Source organism: Epinephelus fuscoguttatus, linkage group LG23 (assembly GCF_011397635.1).
Source record: "Epinephelus fuscoguttatus linkage group LG23, E.fuscoguttatus.final_Chr_v1".
NCBI classification, from domain to species: domain Eukaryota; kingdom Metazoa; phylum Chordata; class Actinopteri; order Perciformes; family Serranidae; genus Epinephelus; species Epinephelus fuscoguttatus.
Genome location: NC_064774.1, coordinates 24,094,654 through 24,116,430, shown reverse-complemented (window position 1 = coordinate 24,116,430; position 21,777 = coordinate 24,094,654). Strand labels below are relative to the sequence as shown.

Below are 21,777 nucleotides of genomic sequence, written 5' to 3'. Positions count from 1 at the left end.
AGGAAATGATTTCAACCCCCATCTTGGGTCTTCAGGTAAAGATTTTTTCTTCCTCTCCTGGGGAAATAAACATTTACATTCCAGTGCTCAGTGTGTTAATAGAGATTAAGCTGAATTCAAGCCTGCGTGTCAGGCAGCAATTCAGGTACCTCATACCATACATACCTGTACTATTGTGTGGCTCTCAAAGGGCATCTCCCTCAACCCTTTGAGCTTGGCTGAGGGCAGATGACATTCTCGAGGAACGTTGTTATTACGGTGGCCCTGGACAGCTTCAAAAGCGACAAGCAAGTCCTAATGCACCACCACTGTGGGCTTAGCTTCAAAGAACTTAATGTCTCTTACTTTAATGAAGGTATGGGATCAAAAGGAAGAGGAGTTGCCGACCCCAGCCATCAATTATACTGTAATGCAAAATTCCTTTCTCACTGAAGTGGAAAATGTTGTAGTCCTTATTGAATCACTGAGAAATATAGTTTATTTCTAAATATGATAGAATCCCCACAAAATAGGTTTTCAGTTACAGTTTGTTAGTACAGTTCATTTACTGTGCTCACAAAAGTGAAAGACATCAGGTCAGGTCCGCATTTGACCTCTTTTTGGACACACATCTAGGAGGTGTGGGAGGCATTCATGTCCAAAGATACAATGCAGACCTTCATTAAATTGCACAAAAAATATGATCCTCACAAAAACAGAGGGAACCTCTATTTTTATTGGAGCCGGAAAGGAATGACATGGGTCTCATCAAGGTAAATCAGAAACAACAGCAGATTTCAATCATACGCCAGTAAAGGCCAAGAGTATGAACGTTTCATTCCATCCAGTTGATCTCAGTTCATAAGCAGTCAGAGCTTGATTCAGATAAAACTCCTCTTGACCTTAAATGGCACATGGTTGGCAGTGCTGGGTGTCTCACTTGAGAGACTAATGCATTTCATACTTGTGACTAAATCTAAAGCTGTGAAAAAAGTAGATGAAATCCTCAGCTGGTGCAAAGCCAACAAGACGTGGATGATGTTCCAACTGAAGCTCATGTACCTGGGGTCCACGTGATGTAGGAAGCAGAGCATAAAGAAGAGCACTGGTCCTTTCTTGTATTGTCTTACTGTCAGGTGGCTGAGTCGGCGGCTAGCAGAATGCTAACTTTGAAACAGTGCTAAACAACAGCAATAGTGCCGACAGACCTGACAGTGTTAACCATAGACTGTATAGGCATATCTACCATGACATCACACACTGGTTTGTGGACTGCCATTTGTAAGCCTAAAGTTCAGCTTTTTGGCCATCGCCATCTTGGTTTTCAGGGCTACAAGTGACCGTACATGAACGAGAGGCTGGAGCAGTGACGGAGCAAGGCATGGATCTGCCTCATGGACTGTGACAACGTTTCGCAGACAGCCTGTCAATCAAGTGGCCCCGTCCTTAAATATGTGTAAATTTGGGCCTTATTAAAAAAAATTACCCTCTGTTCAGTTTTCATGAAAGTTGAAAATAAGCTTAAGACACCAAAACCATTTTTTGCAGCAGGCTGTAAACATGTTTATTTCCGCTGGAAAGTTTGTCATTAGGGATTTACTCTGTTTTGTAGCCAGCCTCAAGTGGCCATTTGATGAACTGCAGTTTTTGGCCCTTCTGCATTGACTTCATTTTTCAGCCTCAGAGGTTGCTTCTTGGAACTCCAGAACTAACTGGAGGGTGGCCGCTATGCTTTCATGACAACACTGGCCTTGTATCAGCTGTACCACTGTATGAGTGCAGTGCAAAGTGTCAGCAATGAGCTAACCAGTGTTGTACACACATACATATCAGAAAAACAAACACTTAAACACACAGCAGCATGATAAGAGCTATCAAAAATGACAGATAACATTTTTAGGAAAACACTGACTTGTACTTTGATTTGCTAACATAGAGGGGGTGGGCTTTATGACCGATACTACAGCCCGCCACCAGGGGGTGATAGAGATGCTTCATTTTTGGGGAGCTGTCATGTTGTCCGACTTTATTATTGCCTACAGTTTACGACACTAACATGCTGACCGGCTTACTACAAGAAACCACAGAGAAGTTTGGATAACATCACACAGAGGTAGGCAACTTCATTCCCAGCTCAAGATGCCATTACCTTACAATATATAGCAAATAGTGGTTTCCTGCCATAGCCATAGCTAGCCATTTCCCATATCCAGTCTCTGAGCTAAGTTATGCTAATGCTAGGTAGCTGCTGGCTCTGGCTACGTATTTACCTTGCAAATGTGAGAGTGGTATCAACCTTCTTATTTATCTCAAAGTAAGCAAGTAAGTGGATTTCCCAAAAATGTACAACTATTACTTTAAAGTTTCAGTTTTAAGTTCAGTAATGCAAGAATATGAGCCACGTATATGATTTTGACAACTCCAGACCAAAGTCCTGTTGCGGCCACTTGAAGTCTCCATGGATAAAGGCATTGTGCTACACTACAATACAATTATCAAGGTTTTCATGAGTTCAAAAAGTTATCCTTGACCTGAGAAGACCCTGCTTTTATCCTTCCTTCATGAAAACAAGATTAGACATACACCTGAGCACACAAATGGGATCAAATTTCATAAGAACCTGACTTTCCAGCGCGTGGACTCGACCAAGCATCGCTCAAACGCCGCATATGTGTGCGCGAGCAGCCTCTGAGCGCGTCACGGCCCGGGACTGTGTTTCTTTAAGAATGTAAGGTGGGTGAGCCCCTTCTCCTGACGCACGCCTGGTATGCAAACATAAATTTAGCAGCAACGTGTTTGCTGGGGGAACAAAATATCTGGAAGCGACCGTGAAGTGTCATGTCGTCTCCGGCAGTTCTTGGCTGACTTTTACCTTTTTTTTCTCCTCTCCCTCTCCCCCTCTGTGTGTGTGTGTGTGTGTGTGTGTGTGTGTGTGTGTGTGTATGTGAACTGGAGCCGGAGCGCAGCGCGGAGAGGAGAGCAGACCTCTTTCTGAGTGACTGGACAGACTGGGACAGACGGACACAGAGCGGACAGTCACAACTGTCTCCCCACAGTTTGACATTACACTGAGGTTACAGCGTCAGAGATGACGGGGGGCTGCTTGTTCACGACTGGACTGCTTCTTCTCGCTGCGTGTGTGAAGGTAAGCTTTAAATGAACTCAGTCATTCAACATGTGCGCGAGGAAGGCGCGTCACAGATGCGTTTGAGAAGTTGACGCACCACGAAACCGCAGATATTTTGACAGTTATCTTCAAAAAAAGCCCACTTTATTAAATTTACTAAGACAGAAATGAGACAGCTGGTTCTTTAAGTCTGACCTGTCTAATGTCTGTAAAGGTAAACTTACTATTGTAACTCAACTGGGACCTAAGTGACATTTCTATTATATCCATACTGTATATAATCCAATTCTACAGGTATATACAGGAGCCATTATTGTCAGTTACTAGTATTTTAATGTCATTTTGGGATGTGATGAAGTGTTCAGTGGTCGTCCTCTTCCTCCAGTGATGCTGCAGCAGTGCAAAGTGGATGAGATGAGGAAAAGTATGTGTGCATTGAAATGTCTTGTCATAAGGTATCAACGACAAGCAGTTATTAACAAGAAATTGATAAAACTAGAGATTGTTTAAATGTACTCAAATACTGTGATGAATGTGGGTTTGTTTGCTGTGTATCTCAAGTGTTATGTAACTGATATACTGCAGCCCTCTGGAGTTGAGTCCCTCCTTTTACCTTGCAATGTCAAACCTGAAATTTAATAGAGACCGCATGGGTCATCCTCTGAAAGGTCAAAGCTTATCAGTCTGGCATTGAATTAAACTCCTGAAATCAGCACGCTCAGCTAACGCTAATCGTTACTGGAATACTTTTTACGCGTTATCTCGTAAAGGCAAAGTTATGTAAAAGCTGACACATGCTGCACAGAGCTGAGCAAGAGTTTTAGCTGGAACACAAAGCAGTTGTTTGGCCTGCAGACAGATTTTAGGACTCAAACAGAGGGGCGGGATGCCACTGTCAGCATGTGTAAATGACCACGACAGGTGCTAATAGCACCTCAAGGTGATTGGGGCTTTAGACACCCTGGCTGCCGTATAGCCCCGCTGAGCATGTAGATGCTGTAATCAGTGAATGTCAGTGACAGAGAAGCGCTTGAGGCTTTGCAACTCTTTTCCAGGCCACTGTCCAGTGCTGACCTGATTATGTTACAGTTTAAATAGGCCTGTTGGGAGGAAAATCATGTATTGGCACATTCACAGACTTACTGTGAGCATCAATGTGAAGCAGCTGATGTGAGACCTTTGATTATGTTTTCATGATTATCTGAAGAGTATAAACGACTTGTCCTTAACTCTCCCATATTAACAGAAAATTGTCTGTGCTGAAAGTACATTACAAATGCTTGTATTCAACTCCATGAGCTGTTCAGCTCAGAGTCCAGAGTGTTTGAAATACACGCCCTCACACTCACTTCTGTCACAATAACTGGTGGTGTTTTGATTGTTTTGTGTCTCTGTCACATACTGAGACTGCATAATGACTTTGTTTTGTGCTCAAGTGGTCGTGACAAGCTTTCCCATCTGTGCAAGCATGAGTCAGCACTGGACATCTATCTGTTCACACACACCAGAGTGACCCAGTGCTTTGTTACAGACAGAGATCAACAAGCGCTGCCTCCTGGGGTCTGCTATGCGGTGGCCCTTTTCTTTTCATCCTCTCCTCTTAGGTCAAAGTCTCTGCATTACTATTCAACTGAAGAATGAGACTATATTTGTGTGTATGGCTGCTTGAAGTTGTGTGACTTGTGTGTGTGGGCCAAATGGCCTGTGGCTCCAACCCTAAATGGAATAGACCTTCCTTTGTGGGTGACATAATGACATACCTCAAGTGATTCTTGGAGGGTCTTGTTGCTCTCGCTCTATTCCCTTGATTTGTGCAGCAAAGTGGAACCTTCCAGAAACACTTTTTTTCCTCTTTTGCTGGATGAGGATTTAAAGGTGGTTGTGTACACAGGAGGCTGTGCCCTCAAAGACACTCAAGCATCTCTCTGAGCACCAAGGTTCATCCTGTTAACTGTGATTTGGCACCTGCCAGGGTGAGGGAGCAAAGCAAATCCTTTTTGTATGCTTTCATGCAAAAAGACCAAAATAAACTGCCCTAAACTCAGAACAATAATGTAATTTTCCCCCCAGAAAATCTGAGGTTCTCTGTTTGCAACATATGAAGGTGTGTAAGCTAAGACGAGCAAACAACATAGCTAGCCTGTCGTATTTTTTAAATTGTTAAAAAATTTCTTGGTAATAAGACAATCTTTGTTAAACTTGTGATAAAATGAATTCTGTCTGTGTGAAGTTTCAAAACTATCAGGTGTTAAAAAGTGCAGAAAATGTCTAGGCTACATATACAAATTGTTGAAAGTGCTTGCTAGCTTGTCTAACGCAAACTTACATAAGTAGTTTCACATTAAAGGCTTATATGTGATATTAAAATGCTTTTGTTTTGAAGCAGGAAAAGACAGGAGAGAAATATCAGTCAGTACGTTTACATGCACAGATAAGTCGAGCTACGGTTACATCTTGACTAGGCCATTTAATTGGACGACTGTTCTGGTCCTAGTATACAAGCATGGGAGGGGAGTCTGTTTGTTGACTGAAGTATGTCCAACTCCGCTACGATAGGTGGCGATAGGCCTCCTTTCCAGCTTGTTGTGGACCTGTTTCCGGTTGACCTATTACATCACAGACCAAACAATAAACAAGTTAGCTACGGTTAGCTAGCAGCAAACTGGTATCATGGTGGAGTAGTACTATACAGCTCTGTACATTTTGTACTTGCTGTACACTTTTTTTTTATTATTTTCTCTTCTTCTTTTACGCATTTAATGCTTTTGACTTCCGGGTCAAAGCCCGGGCAGAAACTGTAGAGCATGCTTGTTAGCATGCCAGAGAAATAGTAATTGGTCAGTTGCAGAGATATATTGTAAAAACAAATTCGGTCTGTGCTCCGTTTAAATTTTTTGTTTAAACACAAGTTCAGGTTAATATATTGGGTTAAGTTTCTTAAAATAATTGCTGCAAATAAAACACATCAAACACACTGTGACAATGGTATCACTATTGAAGTGGGTGAAATTGCTCCCCTTTTGGGAGTTATTGCTAAACGACATGGTTTATTGTCTTCGACATGTGAAGCATTTAAGTCAGTTGCCAGACTTCATCACATTGCATGGCTGCCACACTCAGCTGGAATTCAAAAGGAAATTAGCCGCAAAAGCAACAGATTTTAATGTTTATTCAAGGAAATGGTCCCTCTCAGAGTCTTAATGCAGCGAGCAGAGTGTATTGAAGTCCTCAGGATGGGGAAGCTTTGGGGTCTAATGGCAGGATTAAGTGGGGTCACGGCGTGCAAATGGTCCCAAGTGATCATCCGTCAACAACAACATCTCTTGTTCTCCGAAACACGCTCCCTGGCTTGATTGCTCGATCGTAAAGATCACAAACTATCCAATTAGCTTTCATGAGTGCCTTTGTTGTGGACGCAAGTGGAATGGGAAGTGAATTAATTTTGAGAGGGATTGGTCCCACTTGAGGAGAAAAGGAAAGGGCTTCAGAGAACATCTGGCCAGTGATGGATGGATGGAGCAAGTTTTTGGAGTGCGTTAACAAACGCGAGTGTTTTCAGTTACGCTGCAAAAGCCTTCATACTCATCTCATTGTTCCCATCTGGGCTTAATCTCTGGAGTGAGACCCAGAGCTGCTTAGTGTGGAAGTGTATGTGTGCAATGTTACTCTCAATCCAAGGCCAAAATTCACTGGTACTCATGTTTGCATAAATTGCCAAGGTACCCGCCGCGAAATGTTTCACTTTTCATTTAGTGCTCTTAGTGTTCCTGGCACAGTTGCACTGTTTCCTGTGTTTCCTACTCAGGTGTGCTGGGATGCTGCTTTTCCAGTAGTGGAAATCCAGAGAGCAGGCATTCATCCCCATAGAGCTGGGCCAAAAGGAAGTAGCTTCACTCCATTCTCAGTGGGCCAATGAAGGAAAAGTCCTGCAGAACAGAACAAGACATGGCAGCTTCTATTGGATGTTGAGTCCCAAAGAAAGTTCAGTTTCAACAGTATTTACACTAAGCCAATAGCTTGGCTAAGATCTACCACTCATCTCCAATTTGTAGTTTTTTCTTTTACTTTATTGAAAATCCTGAATGTCCTTCAGTTCAAAGAAGCCATTGTAGAAATACAAAATCCCCAATCAGGGATTCCACCAATGGGGCATGGCCTGAGAAGAATATATAAAATTAGACCTGGCTTGTTGTTCCAGATGATGAGCTTGTCTCTGGTATTGTATTTTATGAAACACTGTTCCCCCCCTTTTTGACAATCCCAGTAGTGACACTTGCTCCGAGTGAAGCAGCAGATGAAACTTGACAGAGTGTTTTTGTCTTTAACTCCTGATCCTAATTCTTCATCAAATTTATGGTATTATATCCAGGGAAATGTGCTTATTTCATTTTCGGCAAAAATTTGCTGAGGTGATTGATACCACTCCCCTGTCTCCATGCTAAATTTGGAGCTGAGCCTAGGGGAGCGAGGACTTTTGGACTGTTAGCTTAGCATAGTATTAAGAATCGAAATGGGGAAATGTTTAGCCTGGCTCTAAAATGTTGTCTTTAGAGTTCAGTTTTTGTGTGGATTAAACAAACGAGATATAACATGTTGAACAGCATGTATTTTCCCCTGGCCCTTGCTTAAAATTTAGCGTACAGACATGAGGTTGGTATCAATTTTCTTATCAAATTTTCAGTGAGTAAGCAAAATAGAGCATTTCCCAAAATGTCAAAGTCTTTTTAACATGAGGAGCTGATTTACAAACCAGGCCATGTGAAAATTGAAAAGATGTGGAACGGAGAATATGGCTTTTGCCGTTTCCCCTCCAAAATCATGAGGAACTTGATAGTGTTGTTTGCCTCTCAATCACTTGATGCCAAATTCTAATAACATGCTGTGACTGACTGCCCAAAGCAGCCTGTGCCAGTAAATGGCATAACTTGCTGGAGTCATGTTGCAGTGTTATGTATGCAAGAGGGCATTATGTTCAGACTTCAATATCAAAAAGCATAATGAGTTTTTGTGGTTTCATGTGGCTCTTTGGAAATGGAATATGTCTTATTGTGCCACACACACACTCTGCAAAACTCTGATTTTATATCAGACTGCTGTCACGCATTGATAAAGAGCTGCCAGCAGATGGCAACATTACAGCAGAGGGACTTTTTGTGTCCAGTTCAGTAGTGATGGCCTCTGCAGGTCTCACGCCCATCACAGATAGTCAGCTCTATTGTGATTTTGCAGGTGGCTGCCCTCTATCCCCTCTCTGTTTCCTCTGGAGCCCCTTGTGAATGTATTTGTTCCTTCTCCGTGAGGTTTATTTGTCATTGCCGGGCTTGAAAGCCGACCCTCTGGCATCCTGTTCCTCTGATGAAACATCTTGGGCTCCATCTGCAGCGAGCCCACGTCCCTTCCGTCAGCGTGATTGAGCGTTGTTGTTTTATCCTGTTGTGTGTTCCTGGACGCCAGCTCAAACTTCATTTGCAGCAGCCGGCGCCCTCCGCACATCATCTGGCTTGCACATTTTTCACACACAACCAATCTCAAAAGCAGCAGAACCTCGCAGTCGAGCCGCTCTGCCTTGGCTTGAGCACATGCGTCTAGCTCTGTCTGTTCTGTTCTGCCCCGGCCTTGACCTCAGATCCATCCCAGGGTGGGATTGCAGCGGGAGTGCCGGGGAGTGGTGCTAACGAGAGAGGAGAGGGAGCACTCGGGCCCCTCTTGTGACGCCTAATTAGAAGGGAGGGCAGGTAGGAGGTGTGTGTGTCGAAACAGTGCTGGGGAGGATTGTCAGGAGAGAGGAAGCGAGATCAGACTCTGCAGAGGGAAGGAAAGAGGAAGGAAAGAAGGAAGAGGGAGGATTTTGGAGGCAAAAATGAATGGTAGAGAAGGAGAACCAAGGCAGGAAGAAGAATCTAAGAAATGTGCAAGACAATGGTTAAGCTTTGGCCCTTTAATAATGAAGTCAAATTAGGACCGAAAGAAAAAAAGTTTCGTTTTTTGAGGACATGAAATCATAAGTATTAGGGAAGGGCATGAGTACTGAAGTACTTGATTTGGACATCAATATTTGTTCAACTATTCAAATCGCTGCCCAACCTCCCACATGTGAACATAGCTTTTATATCTTTTATTTACTATTTAAATGGGTGAAATCTTATTTCATTGTAGAGCTGTGTGCAGTGTATTACTTTGTTCAGTACCTCCTTGCCCTGCTGGCTCTCTGTGTCCATCATGTGACTTCTGCTACAGGAGTACAGTTGGTGAGAGTTTGCCCATGCACACACACCCACACACACACAGTGACAGGCCTAACTGTTTGCATTAAATGGCTGTAATTACTGAACGGCCAGGTCGAACCGTTTTGGTGTCAGTGTGAGTTTTCTGGGTCTGTTAAATGGCTCACTGTTGGATGCTAGCCTCTGCTGCTGTGTTAGCTCATGCTAACCGGGGCAGATGTTGAATGTCTCCCAGACGCTGATGTGCTGTGTTTAACCTATGTCATGTTGACTGCAGCGACAGAAAGTTTGAATTTTCTTATGTTAACCTTGAATTTACGGCTTAACAGGCTAATTGAGACCTGGTTGTTCAATAAATGAATTTCAAGTAGTCACAAGTATTTATATATAGAAGTTACATAAAATGCCCAACTCTAATAAGGATTCAAGGAATTGATGTGTAATTATGAAAAATGATATGGCATACAGGTCAAAGGTCATGGCCTCTTTGAGTGACAGACTGTTTGTGCGGCGTCACCACAGTCTATGAGCCAAATCCACCCCTCGCTCCTCCATAGCTCCACCCTCTTGTCCAGATACGGTCACTTCTGGCTCCAAAATGCCAAACTCAAGGCTTCAAAACGGGAGTCCACAAACCATTGGGTGATGTCATGGTGGCTACACCCATTATTTTTTATACAGTCTATGAACATAGCAGGAAGAAAATAATAAAATTTAATAACATATTTCTCAATGAACAGGTTTAAATAAAGCGCAGGGAAAATAAGACGAGTGCCACGTTAGAGAGTACAAAGAAGGGGTGGAATATTGATGGAGTGATATTGATGCGGATTGAGGAGAGAGCACAAGGAGAGGGGGACACACTCAGAGACAAAGATGTATGTAGAAATAGGAAAAAGGGAGCAATATTGATGGAGTGAGAGTGGAAGAGTTGTATGAAGTGTACACGGAGAGCAAAAGGCCAAGCAGGAGTAATGTAAAACAAAGCCACCAGCATAAAGTTGGAAAGTAAAACATAAATATTCAACTGCAGCTTCTTGGAGAAAATGGGGATGCAGTAATTCCAGATCCACTGACTGGTTGACAGCCATGAAAAACAAATACTAGATCGGTTATCTCTCTCACTGACCTCTCTCCTTTTGGTAAATGGAGGCTGCATAGGAGTGTGAGAAAGGTTATGTGTGAGGATGGACAGCTAAATCCAGTGGAGACATGATTGACTAAGGGTCTGCTGTGCTGCTTGTCTGATGCGGTCTCCACGGCTGGCCGCGGCGAATGTTTGCGAGGCTAATGACGCTTTCTGGTGTTCTTGCATCTGCTTCCCCCCATGGCCACATGTGCTTTGAGTAAATGCTGAGCCGCCACGACTAAACACTAGAGACCCTGTTACAAATGATGTGTTATTAGGATTACTATGCGTACGCCCACAGGAGCAGATTGATGAGCGTGTAATCATGCGTGCTCGCAAAGTAGGTGTGTGTCTCCATGGTGTGTGGATCTCTGTGTAAATGTGCATGCCTAAGTGTCCATGTGGACCATTTTTCATGCTGTTTATGGCTGACATGTATCAAGCAAAACCCACTTCATGTGTTCATGTTCTGTATTTGCCTCCCTATGTACGTAATAGTTTTCATTGTTGTTTGTGGAGTATCCATATTGAGATCAAACAGTGTAAACAGTGTATGCGCAGGGGATTCCCAGAAGTGATGCAAACACATAACACAGTTGACTGTGTTGGATGACATTGTTGGTGACAGCTATCAGCCAGCTCAGCCAGGAATGGAAACCTAAAGCGACAGTCCAACATTTTGGGAAATATTCACCTTCTTCTTAGATAAGAAGATCACGACAACTGTCTTATCTGTCTGGTAAATATATGGCTACGGTTGATAAGCTTTTTTGCCACAGTGGTTGGTGTTACTGGACTTCAATGGTGTTGGAGCAAACTGCGATTACACACCGATTACATTAAGGCCCAGACACATCAAACTGACATCAAACAACTAGTGACAAAGAAGGCAGCCAGCTGTCACGACTGTGTCTTGGCCAAAAAGTTGCACTTGAATACGTCACAATGACTACAGCCAATGGCCAACTAGCACGTATGTTCTGCTCCTGTGTCAGAGGAAGTAAGTCTTCATACCAGGAGGTGGCAGTTCTCTGTATCCGTCATTCAAAAAGGGAAACTGGATGACCGACAGGACTCTATCAATCATATTTATCTATAACTTTGTTTATAGTGCATTTTGCCTCTTTTTTGGCAAATGAATTTCACTCAAAATAGAAGTACAGAGAGCCTGTAACCATAACTGTAGCTACAAACTTGTACAAAAGCTGCAATTACACTTAATAGATAGTGAAAAGAGAACCAGATGGCGTTGGGGAAGGGCGACCAAGTGAAAACAGAAAGAAACAGAAATGATTTAAGATGGGCTGGATTATTTATATGATATTATGATATGTGTATTATTATCATGATTTTAAAATTTCATTTTCAAATATCATGGTTATCATTAATACAAGTATGTCACAACACCCCTACTCTGGTGTAATCTGCAGCACTGGTGTTGTCAGGAGTTTGATAACCAGTGGAAAATTTTCTGACGTGGCTTCCTTAATAAGCTTAGCTTAGCATAAAGACTGGAAACAGGGGGATACAGCTAGCCTGATTCAAGTGGACTAGAACCTCAAAATGGCACTAAGTACAGTTCTTGAGTAAATAGATTAAGTTACTTACTACCAAAGGTGTGTGTGTGAGTGTGTGTCTATAGTCTTGTGACTGTGCGTGTGTAGTGTGAGCATGGGACCATTCCCAGGGTGCTCACAGGGATTACTTAGGCCACAGTGTCCTCTATGAAAAGCACCAGCACACACACAAACACACAGTGTGCTAAGCAGTGACACAGCACAGATACAGCGGCCGCAGCACAGACTTTCTGGCCCCTGTGAAGCGGCCTGGGTCTCCCCTTTTGAGGAAGCCCTTGCCTGGGGAATCTGTGTGGTCTTGGAGCATGTTTGTGTAAAGTACAAAGTGTATTTTAAGTGTGTTTATGTGTTATTTATAAGAGTGTGAGGTGGAAAATGGTAAGTCATGGAAAATAAAGGCTGTTTTAAAATATACAGTGATCCCAGGAGATTTGTTATAGTGCAAGCAGAACAATTTCAGATATGTGTATGATCAAGATTTGTTATAAACATCCATCGTCGGGTTTAAGTTTGTTTGGTTACCCAAAATTACTGGTTTAAGAGGTAGCGCCTTGACTCCAGAGGCAGGTCTGAACTAAAAGTGAACTTGACTGTGAACTTTAAATGACCTTCATTCAAATTTTTATGCTTTCAAAAAGCCTGTGCAGTCTTGTTATTTGTATGTTGTGCAATGATTGATGTTTGACCTCTGAAAATAATTACCCCTATAAGAAAAATGCACCCGCAGGTCACTGTTGTTTTACGGTCTGTGGCTCACTGATGGCATTTGTCTCACTGTGGCGTCGCATTTGAAGTTACCACTGTGGAATTCCGTCCCAGCATACCTCTGTGTGGTGACATCATCCACGCTGGTGTCTCTCCAGGGGAGACATGTACCACACGCAGAAATGCAGTCTCAAATGCGCCCAGCTTGTTTGAATCTGTCGTGAATCTGTGTAGTCCGAATCCTCTCAGCACTCCCCCGCCCCCTCCCCGCCCCCACCTCTCCTCCTGTCTCGGTGATGACAGGTATGCAGCTTGAAAAGTATTTGGCAACCGTGACCTGGAAAAGTGCACATTTGACATTGAGCATGTCACTCACCCTTCATTTTCACCGCTCCTCCTTCTCGTCAGCAGGACATACAGTAATGCTCCTTTTAAATAAGGCCGTCTGTGTTATCGGTACAGTTTCTTCTCTCATCTCTGCATGATTTGCTCCATAGCTGGAATAGTTGGGATTGTGGTGACCAGGTGGCCTGTGAAGCCACCTCGATGATATGACAGATACTGGATACTCGGCTCCATATGAAAGATCCCAAACTGTATGTTCAGATTATTTAAGCTTAATGTTGAGAGACAGACCTAGCATGTGTCTGACTCCATGTTGACTGTTCTTATTAAAGCTATTGACAAGGTCTCTCGACACACTCTGCATCTAGATCTGGGAGGAGTTGAGAATTGATATGTATCAAAATATGATGCACCAGAGGTCTTGTTGAGAGGTTACTGGAAAGGTATATATGAAGCAGAATTCCCTCATCACAAGATAGAAGAATAAAATAATAATGTTCACCTTTAAACCTTTTAGATCTCAATAACTGTTGGAGTTGAAGTAAAACAGTCCAGTATTTTGCAAGAAAAAAGTCTTAATATGAGAAGCAGAATATTATTTTTCTTCTTTCCTGCCCTCTTAATAATCTCATGGCCCCTCAGATTTATTTTGTGATCACAGGTCAGGGTTTCCCCATATGTATTTATATGTGGCGGCCCGCCAAGATATTAGCACTTGCCGCTACATATTGATTTCCTGTTTTTGGAGCTGGACCATTCATTAGGAGTGCTGTTGAATACTGTGCAGGGCAGCTGTGGCTCAGGAGGTAGAGTGGGTCGTCCACTAATTGGCGGTTTGATCGCTGGCTCCTCCAGACCGCATGTCGACGAATCCTTGGGCGATATGGAACCCCAAATCACTGCTGATGGCTGTTTCATCACCATGTGAGTGTGTGCGATGGTAAACTGAGTAGCAGGTGGTACCTTGTATGGTAGCCACCAGTGTGTGAATGTGTGTGTGAATGTGACATGTTGTATTAAAGCACTTTGAGTGGTCGGAAGACTAGAACTAGACCTGCAAGTGCAGGTCCATTTATTCAGAGCAACACTTTAGAAGCGCTGAGCATACTCTGGGCACAGATGGAGCAGCAGAACGCCAGGCACAGTGAAAATGAAACTTAAGCGTTCATTAATTCATATAGACATAGACCGCACTAACTCTTGGAACACTAGCGCTTTCATTTTAGTGTCATCCATCTATTTTTCCAACCTATTTTAGATGAAACTGGCTGCGTTCGCACGGAAGCATGTGGTCCAGCACTGGGTCTAAAAGTTTGCTTTCACTCGCCTCTGCAGCAGCTGCTCCTCTAAGTCATTGATCAAATCTGATTAGCTCTAATCGATCCGACCACAAACTGACTGACTGATGAATTCTTCACCTCGCAAATCAAACTGAAGGAACTGCTGCTGAGTAAAAATCAACTCACATTAAGTTCTGTGTGCGCTGTGTTCAGGGACCCGCAAAAACCTTAGAATTCAGAGAGGGGATACAGAATGATCAGTGGGAAAAACTGCTGGTTGGGAACCATGTCAAGTCTGTGACTAATGATTGCTTTTATACTTGATTAATCTGTTACCACATAATTACCTTTGCCAATCAAAAGAGCCTCAGACAACCTCTTGTTGTGTTCAACTAACAGCATGAAAAGTAAAGATCCTACATTTTTGAAACTGGGTAAAACAAAAATAGTTTTTAAAAGATGCTGATTAATTTTCCATGTGTAGACCTATAGATTAAGTAGCTATGGTTTCATCCGTAACTTTCTAATAACTGCAGCCTTGCTACGACTGTCTGAAATGTCTTAAAACAGCTTTGTTTAATATGTTTGGCGAAGCAGAGCTATTCAGTATTTAGCACCACTCAGCAGAGATCCCAAATCATGCCTCAGCTAAGTAATTATTCTTTTTGCATGTTTGTTTTTTCAGTCTAACCATAATTCACTACTTCTGTTTTCCCTCTTAGTTTCTCCACTCAAACTTGAAGTGGTTTCCAAGCAAAAACTGTTCTTATTTTGGTCAAAATAAAAAGTGTTACCCAGAATGGAAGATCAGTGAATTCTTGCTCCTGAACCCAAGAAATAACATCTCATTTGATAAACGTGCTGACATTTTAAATTCCTGCAGGGAAACATCTGTCTGTTCATCTGTCACACTCAATATTTCAGACAGTATTTACTCCAGGTGCATGCTACATCATTTTAACTTCACACCACTAAATAGATTTTGATAAAACTTGAGGAAATCATGTCATTAAATTGCGAAACAAGGTGACATAATGCCTGAGGTGAACTTCACCACTCATCAAAGACATTCAGTTTAATGTCGACTTGTTTTGTTTATGCGCGAGGAAGATGGAATGAGGGAGAGGCTTTCTGGATTTTGACTGACGCAGAGAGAAAACAGGGATGTTTTCACTGACAAACAATGGCAGGCTGTGTGTGTATCAGTACAAAGAGTGAGCAAGACCCTTTTGTATGTTTAAGTTGGTGAAAGATGCGTGTGTGTCAGTGCGTTAGCTGACGTTGATTGGCAGGAGGGCGAAGCAGGAATGTGCCTGGCTGCAGCTCTCTGCAGGACAGGTACAAACCACTCTATCATCGCATGAGAGAGTAATCGTTACGGGCAAATCATTACATGATCAGAGGGAACCGGGTCTGTGCCAAATATGCACAGCCTTCGAGAACTTTTTTTTTTGGTGGTAGTGGGGTGAAAAACAATAAGGGAATGGAGAAAAAGAGATAATCAGAGAGGAAAAAATGTATGACACTAACAGGATGAAGATTTTAAGACAGGATTAGTTTGACAGGAGGGGGGAGAGTGACTTAGATTAGTTTAGTCTCTGCGATCAGCGGACAGAATGTTCCGATGCTTGGCACTGGAACTGGAGGCGTTTGAAGTGAGTTTGCGTTTCCTAGGATAGCAAAGCCATGATGCGCATGACTCTCCCTCTGATTGGCTTGTACTTGTTGCCTTTGTTGGTTGGGTTGGTTGGGTTCAGGCAAAATGAGTAAAACCTGTTTTATGACAGGGCACTTGACACTTTTGATGAGTGTCCCGCAACAAAAATTACATATTTTGATCAAAAAAAAGTTTCGCTCAACACTTGTCTTTCATGTTGTGCACCTTGAGAATTTTCTCACATCACGGACAATGTCATATTTAGTGATTGACAATGTTGCTAATGTCACCATGGAGATAGTAGGCTAGTTTTCAATCCACATCGACTCCAACCTTCATTTGGCCTCTCCATCAACAGAAGTAGCTGTCTGTCAGCAGCAGCTCCTGGGGAACTTTGAGCACAGTGGCTGGCCAAACTGCCTTCACCAGGTTGACTGACAGCAGACATTACCTGAACCAAGAGAGAATATATCACAAGCAAAGAATGCACAAGACTTGTGTCTATGCCGCAAAGCACAACAAGTTAAACCACTTGAAAAACACCACAATCTGTAGTAGGATGACTGCATGAACGCCGAGAACTGTGATGTCGCTAACATTACCGTACGGTTACTGTTAAGACTCATTTATACTCCCTTTACGTACAAAAATAGATAGGTCTATTTCAAACACTGTAAATGTCACTGCCATCATACTTCCATGTGTTTTTTATGTTTGCATAGATACAGCCAACAGATGGCACTAAAGGGCAGAGCCAAAACAAAAACAAAAACAAATGAGCCGACAGTGGAGGAGGTGGTAATATTGTACTTTTAAACAGAGGCAGCGTTGCTGATGGTGTTGATCTGTGCGGCCATAAACTGTTACATTCTGACTTGGACGGAGAATTATTTTCATTTTATTACCAATTTGTTCCGTTCCGCCATTATTTAAATTTCTATGTCGTCTCCTATGGTCATATCTTGCTTGAATTATGCTACATTGCCCCCATGATCTATGGTGGTACTGGTCCGTTTTGTCCGTATTGGCAAGCTTTCAGAAAAAGTGCACAAATACAGATGAATAGGGTAGGTCATGCATTTGCTATTGTAGGAAATGCAAATTTGTGTGTGGGAAAGTGGTTACCCTCCACTAAAAGAGAAGAAGTGTGCTCCCCAGTAACTCCAAAGTTTTCTAATTTATGTCTAACTTATATTTACTTTTCCAGCCTCCTACATTAGCTGTAAGCCTACGTGAAGGGATCACCTGGTTTTTTCCCCGAGTTAGACTAATAAAGAGCTGTGTGGACTACTGGAACTAATTAGTTATTTGTATGGTTATGGTGAATTAATGAAGTATAGAGATGTCTACGCGCTTATCAAAGAAAAAAAATGTAAGGATGCAGTCTTGAATAAAATTTATTACAGCAAAACTACGCAACAAATGTAATAAAAAAGAAAGTTTAGTACACATCAGTGCTCGGTGATTAAACACTTACCCACAGAGTGCGATGAGTAATGCTCTGATCTTATCTGATCTGCACTCTTTACACAAACTGCTCTGGTGAGCTCAGTGTATGCTTCATTAATCTGTCCATCAAGCTCCCATTTCCTGCCTGTCTATTAACCTTGATCACGGTCAAATGGAAGTCATTTTTGTTCTGTATTCACCATCCAATTTAGTTAGATGTGATGAATTATTCTGCCAATAATAATTTTGTAAATGTTTTGCACATTAGATTTGTTGTTTTTCATACCAAAAGTGCATGGACCTAGATTACTTTAACGTTTGAGTCTGTTAGTGTTTTACTGAAACTGCCACAGACTCTGCAGACTGCAGCGAGAAGACAAATAGGCCCATGTATCCAGAAGAGGTGACATAAAACCTTACCATAAAACAAACTGCATAATGTAATTGGAATAAATCTGTAAAAAACTGACTGGTGAGTTTTCCCACAGCACACAACATGTTAACGAGAAAGCCAAATTCACGACAGTTGGTCGATCAATCACTGCAACATTTTGTCTGAGCGCATTATAGTTCCACCTAAATGTAACTGGCAACCTGCCTTTTTTTCGCATAACAGGTTTGGAATTTATTGCACTTGCCCAAAGCTAACAAAATGCCAGTCTCTCACCTCATATTGAATGATGCTCACACGCCTGGCGTTAATATTACAATATGTGGTTGTAATTGCAGCGGCTTAATCTAGGCTGACAACAAATATTTTTGCAGGGGAATATTTTAAAACCAGACTGAGCTTGCAGACCGCTAATTTATACAACAGATGTGGAATTGGGCAATGCTAACAAAACATTTAGGTTTACAGACCACGGTGATACTGAAAGACAGCTACAGTAAAGCAAGGTGGAGCTTTTCTTCATGGTAGTTTAGCGACTTAAAAAGTAAAAGAGTAATGAATCAAAGCAGAGGTATAGAGTTATTATTTGCATGTTGCACCAGCTGTTAAGTAACTGGATCCGCTGCTGTGTGCAGGTGTGTCAGACAGACACACCGCCTTGAGGTGCAGCGGAGGATGTAGGTTCATGTTCAACAATGTGTGCCAAAACTGTCTCGCTTGTCTTGAGCTTTTTTTCTTGCACGCTTTTATCTGTGCATCCATGTGTGTCTGTAATGCAACCTTAGGTGGTTCTTGCTCCAACATGCCATTATCTTTTGGGTTGCATCGAAAGTAAATATGCAAGTGTGAGCTTCCACGTCTATCTTTTCATTTTATTGTCTATCTTTTTTTATCTGCTTGACATATTTGATGTATGTCTTGAGCTTATTAAGAAAGCCCAGCGAGCAGGGTGAAGGTATTGTTAGATCATAAATCCCTGTTTCATTTCCTCCTGTTAATCTTTGAACGCTTATAGTTTCGGCTTAGCTCCGCAGTGTGGCCCTGCATGCCCACTGGCTGACTCACTTAGCTCCTGCTGAGCCCTGCTTCTGGGTCTGGGGGTTCATTCACGGGCCTCTCCCTTTTCCTGACTCTAGCCGACTTCAGCTCCCAGGCTTCCTGCTCCTTACAGGTCAAACTCAGAATGTGTAGGCGAGAAAGAGAGACAGATGACCAATGCATGCACGATGCATGCACGTGCATATAGGCCATAGGTGTGCGTGCACGCCCCGCAGGGATCCCACCCTCTAGTTCGCCTTTTCTTCCTGCGGTGCAGTGCAGGGTGTGAAGGTGTGGATCAGGGGCACTGAGGGCAAGATGGTTTCCTCCACCGCAGTGAGAAATAGAAATATGGTAGCAGTTTGCCCAGAGGTAAGCACATTCTCATGTCAAGTTTGTTTTCAAGAGGGCGAGGAGCACTCAGGCTTATTTTGCACCTGGCCTTAAATCTATTGAGTGTGTCATTGTGCAATAAATTTTGTGCACTTCAACAAACATTACAACCTAATTTTATCATGGTATCTGATTGGAGCCGTACCCCCTATGTGCATTAAGCCAGTTATTGACAAAGTTTCCAACCACTGAGATAAATTTGGAACGACATTTCCCTGCTTTTATGTGATGATCCAGGGCAGAGGATGGATTGCTTTTCTTTCCGCTGCACTAATCCAGGTTGTTGCAGAGGCTCGGCCAGTTAGTTCCCAGATTTAAGAGTGCAAACGAACCCACTAATCACATGCACAGAGCAGCAGAACTCCCATGTAGGTGGGACTATGTGACTGCCAATCATTGTCTGACATGTCAAAGGTTACATTGGTCAGAGTGTTGGATCCAGCTGTGCAAGTCGAAGAGTTTTACTCTACGTAAGAGCTTGGCTCCTGGATGCTCACCTAACTTGCATGCCCCAGTTATCTGGATGACGCAAGTGAATCAGGGCAGATCCACCACTTGTGTCTCATTAATATCAGGCACACCCAGCTGTTGTCATAATCCTGCTGTGTGCACAGCCCTGTGGTGCTTCCATCCTCTTCTACTTCATCAGAAACACTTGGTCAGCTGCTCAGTGGCAGTAATTATCTTTCCGTCCCTCTCTTGTGCTCTGTTAGGCTTACAGTTGTGATATTTGCGATTAAAGATACTTGATTATTATTCCAAAGTACTCTTTTAAATATGAACAAAGTTAGATTTACTCTGGTACCAAGGTTCAGATGACAAAAAATCAATAAAACAACTGAAACTATTAAAAAACTTGCTTGAAATTGCAAATCAGTAAAGTGGCTGTGTGAAAAGCACATATAGCAACACACATACTGTGGTGCGGTCCTGATATAATAACAGGTTTCCCGGAGTAATAATAGTTTAAAAATTCAGAACCAGAAAATATCACAGCTCATAGTGCCAAACTCACTCCACAGTTTATTAAAGTCTTTTTTTTTTTTTTATTCATCAGATGGAAAACATTTTATTACTCTTAAATTTATTGAGCTCTTGATCCAAGAGAATGTGACCACTAAATATGAGTTTTAGATGAGTTTTCACGCCATAAATGGCCTATTAACATTTCAGTTGATGATAGAAATGGACAAAAGTAGAAAGACTGAAAGCAAAACACCCTGCAAAAATCATTCTGAAATGTACAAAAAAAACTCAAGTCATGGTTTTGGAAAATTTGAATGATGTGGTTGTATTTCCGCAGAGGCAAACGATGAGTCCAGTTAAAACCAAGCACAGATGCTGAAGAGGTGTTTTTGTACAACATGAGTTTTAGATTTGTTTAGTAGGCTACTAATTTTAGATGTACACTTAATTTTCACACAGGTTTGTTTTGTGTTTGTGTTTCAGTATAGTTTAACGGCCCCCGGTGATCAATCCAAGGAAATGCATATCTTTACAGATGCATAAAAACGCTACAGCAGAAATGGCATTAAAGTTAATTTAGGATGTTTTTCGCTGTCCAATCTTGTAATATGTGCATGGTGCGGTACAGAGACAAAAACTGGACCAATAAGGCATGGGGACGAATAAGTGACGAGGTTAGCCTGTAAAGTTTGTAACCGGTTTTGTATAATCTACAATACTGTATATGTTTCGAAGCTAGCATGCTACCAGTGTTAGCTAGCTAAACATGCTGTTGAACTTTTCACGCTGAAGAAGTGAATGAATACAGCTGTGACACAGTGTATACGGTCTGTCTGAAATCTGCTGCTCAAGGTAATTTTTTCCAACCTACCTGAGGCAAATTCTGGATTAAAAAAACAAAAAACAAAAACAGGAAAGTGGGGTTCCACAAACACATCGAACATCATGGAGGTTCTTACAGAAATAAGTGGTCTTCCGGTTGATTCATGCTTACACAGAGCTGTGTAGAAACAAGGCGTTCATATTAATTAGGCTATTTAATAGAGAGCAAAGGTATAATGACAGTTGGCTAGATGGCTAGCCATGTTGATTCACTCACAGGATTTTGATGTAGTTTGTATTTTGACTGAATCACTAGTTTTTGTTGAATTTCAGACATTTGATTAGAGAGCCGTTTCTTGGGACTGAGAACATTGGGGGCTGAGCCCAGAACCTTATAGGGAAGTCTAGGGGATCCTACCTGGGAAAAAAGCTCTATGCTTTCTTGAGCCTTATTGCGTCTTGCCTACAGCCAAATACTGCCAACATGTACTTCAAAATGTGTCAAAATAAAATTATATTATATTGATAGAAACAGGATGATGCACTTATAGATAACACAGGAATTAAAGAAAAATAAATATTTTGTAAATATTTTGACTGAAGCCAAGTCATATTCCCCCTCAATTTTTAAAAAATGTTAGAGGTTACATGATTTGCGATTTTTAGTTTGCTTTTTTTTTTTAACACCAGACCAT

At 42.1% G+C, this 21,777-nt stretch overlaps 1 protein-coding gene across 7 annotated transcripts in view; it reads left to right on the top strand.

Annotated features, from left to right (window-relative positions):
- The first annotated feature begins 2,042 nt into the window (after window positions 1–2,042).
- The window catches only part of LOC125883542 (ADAMTS-like protein 1), a 122,414-nt gene continuing 102,679 nt past the window's right edge, over window positions 2,043–21,777 (top strand). For 4 of the 7 annotated variants that reach the window (XR_007448571.1, XM_049567885.1, XM_049567880.1 and 1 more), the window contains exon 1: window positions 2,777–3,124. Coding sequence is in view for 6 of the 7 variants with exons in the window: in XM_049567885.1 (XP_049423842.1) it covers window positions 3,068–3,124 (57 nt within the window). In the remaining variant the exon portion in view is untranslated. The other 3 variants (XM_049567882.1, XM_049567883.1, XM_049567884.1) reach the window with 3 other exon arrangements.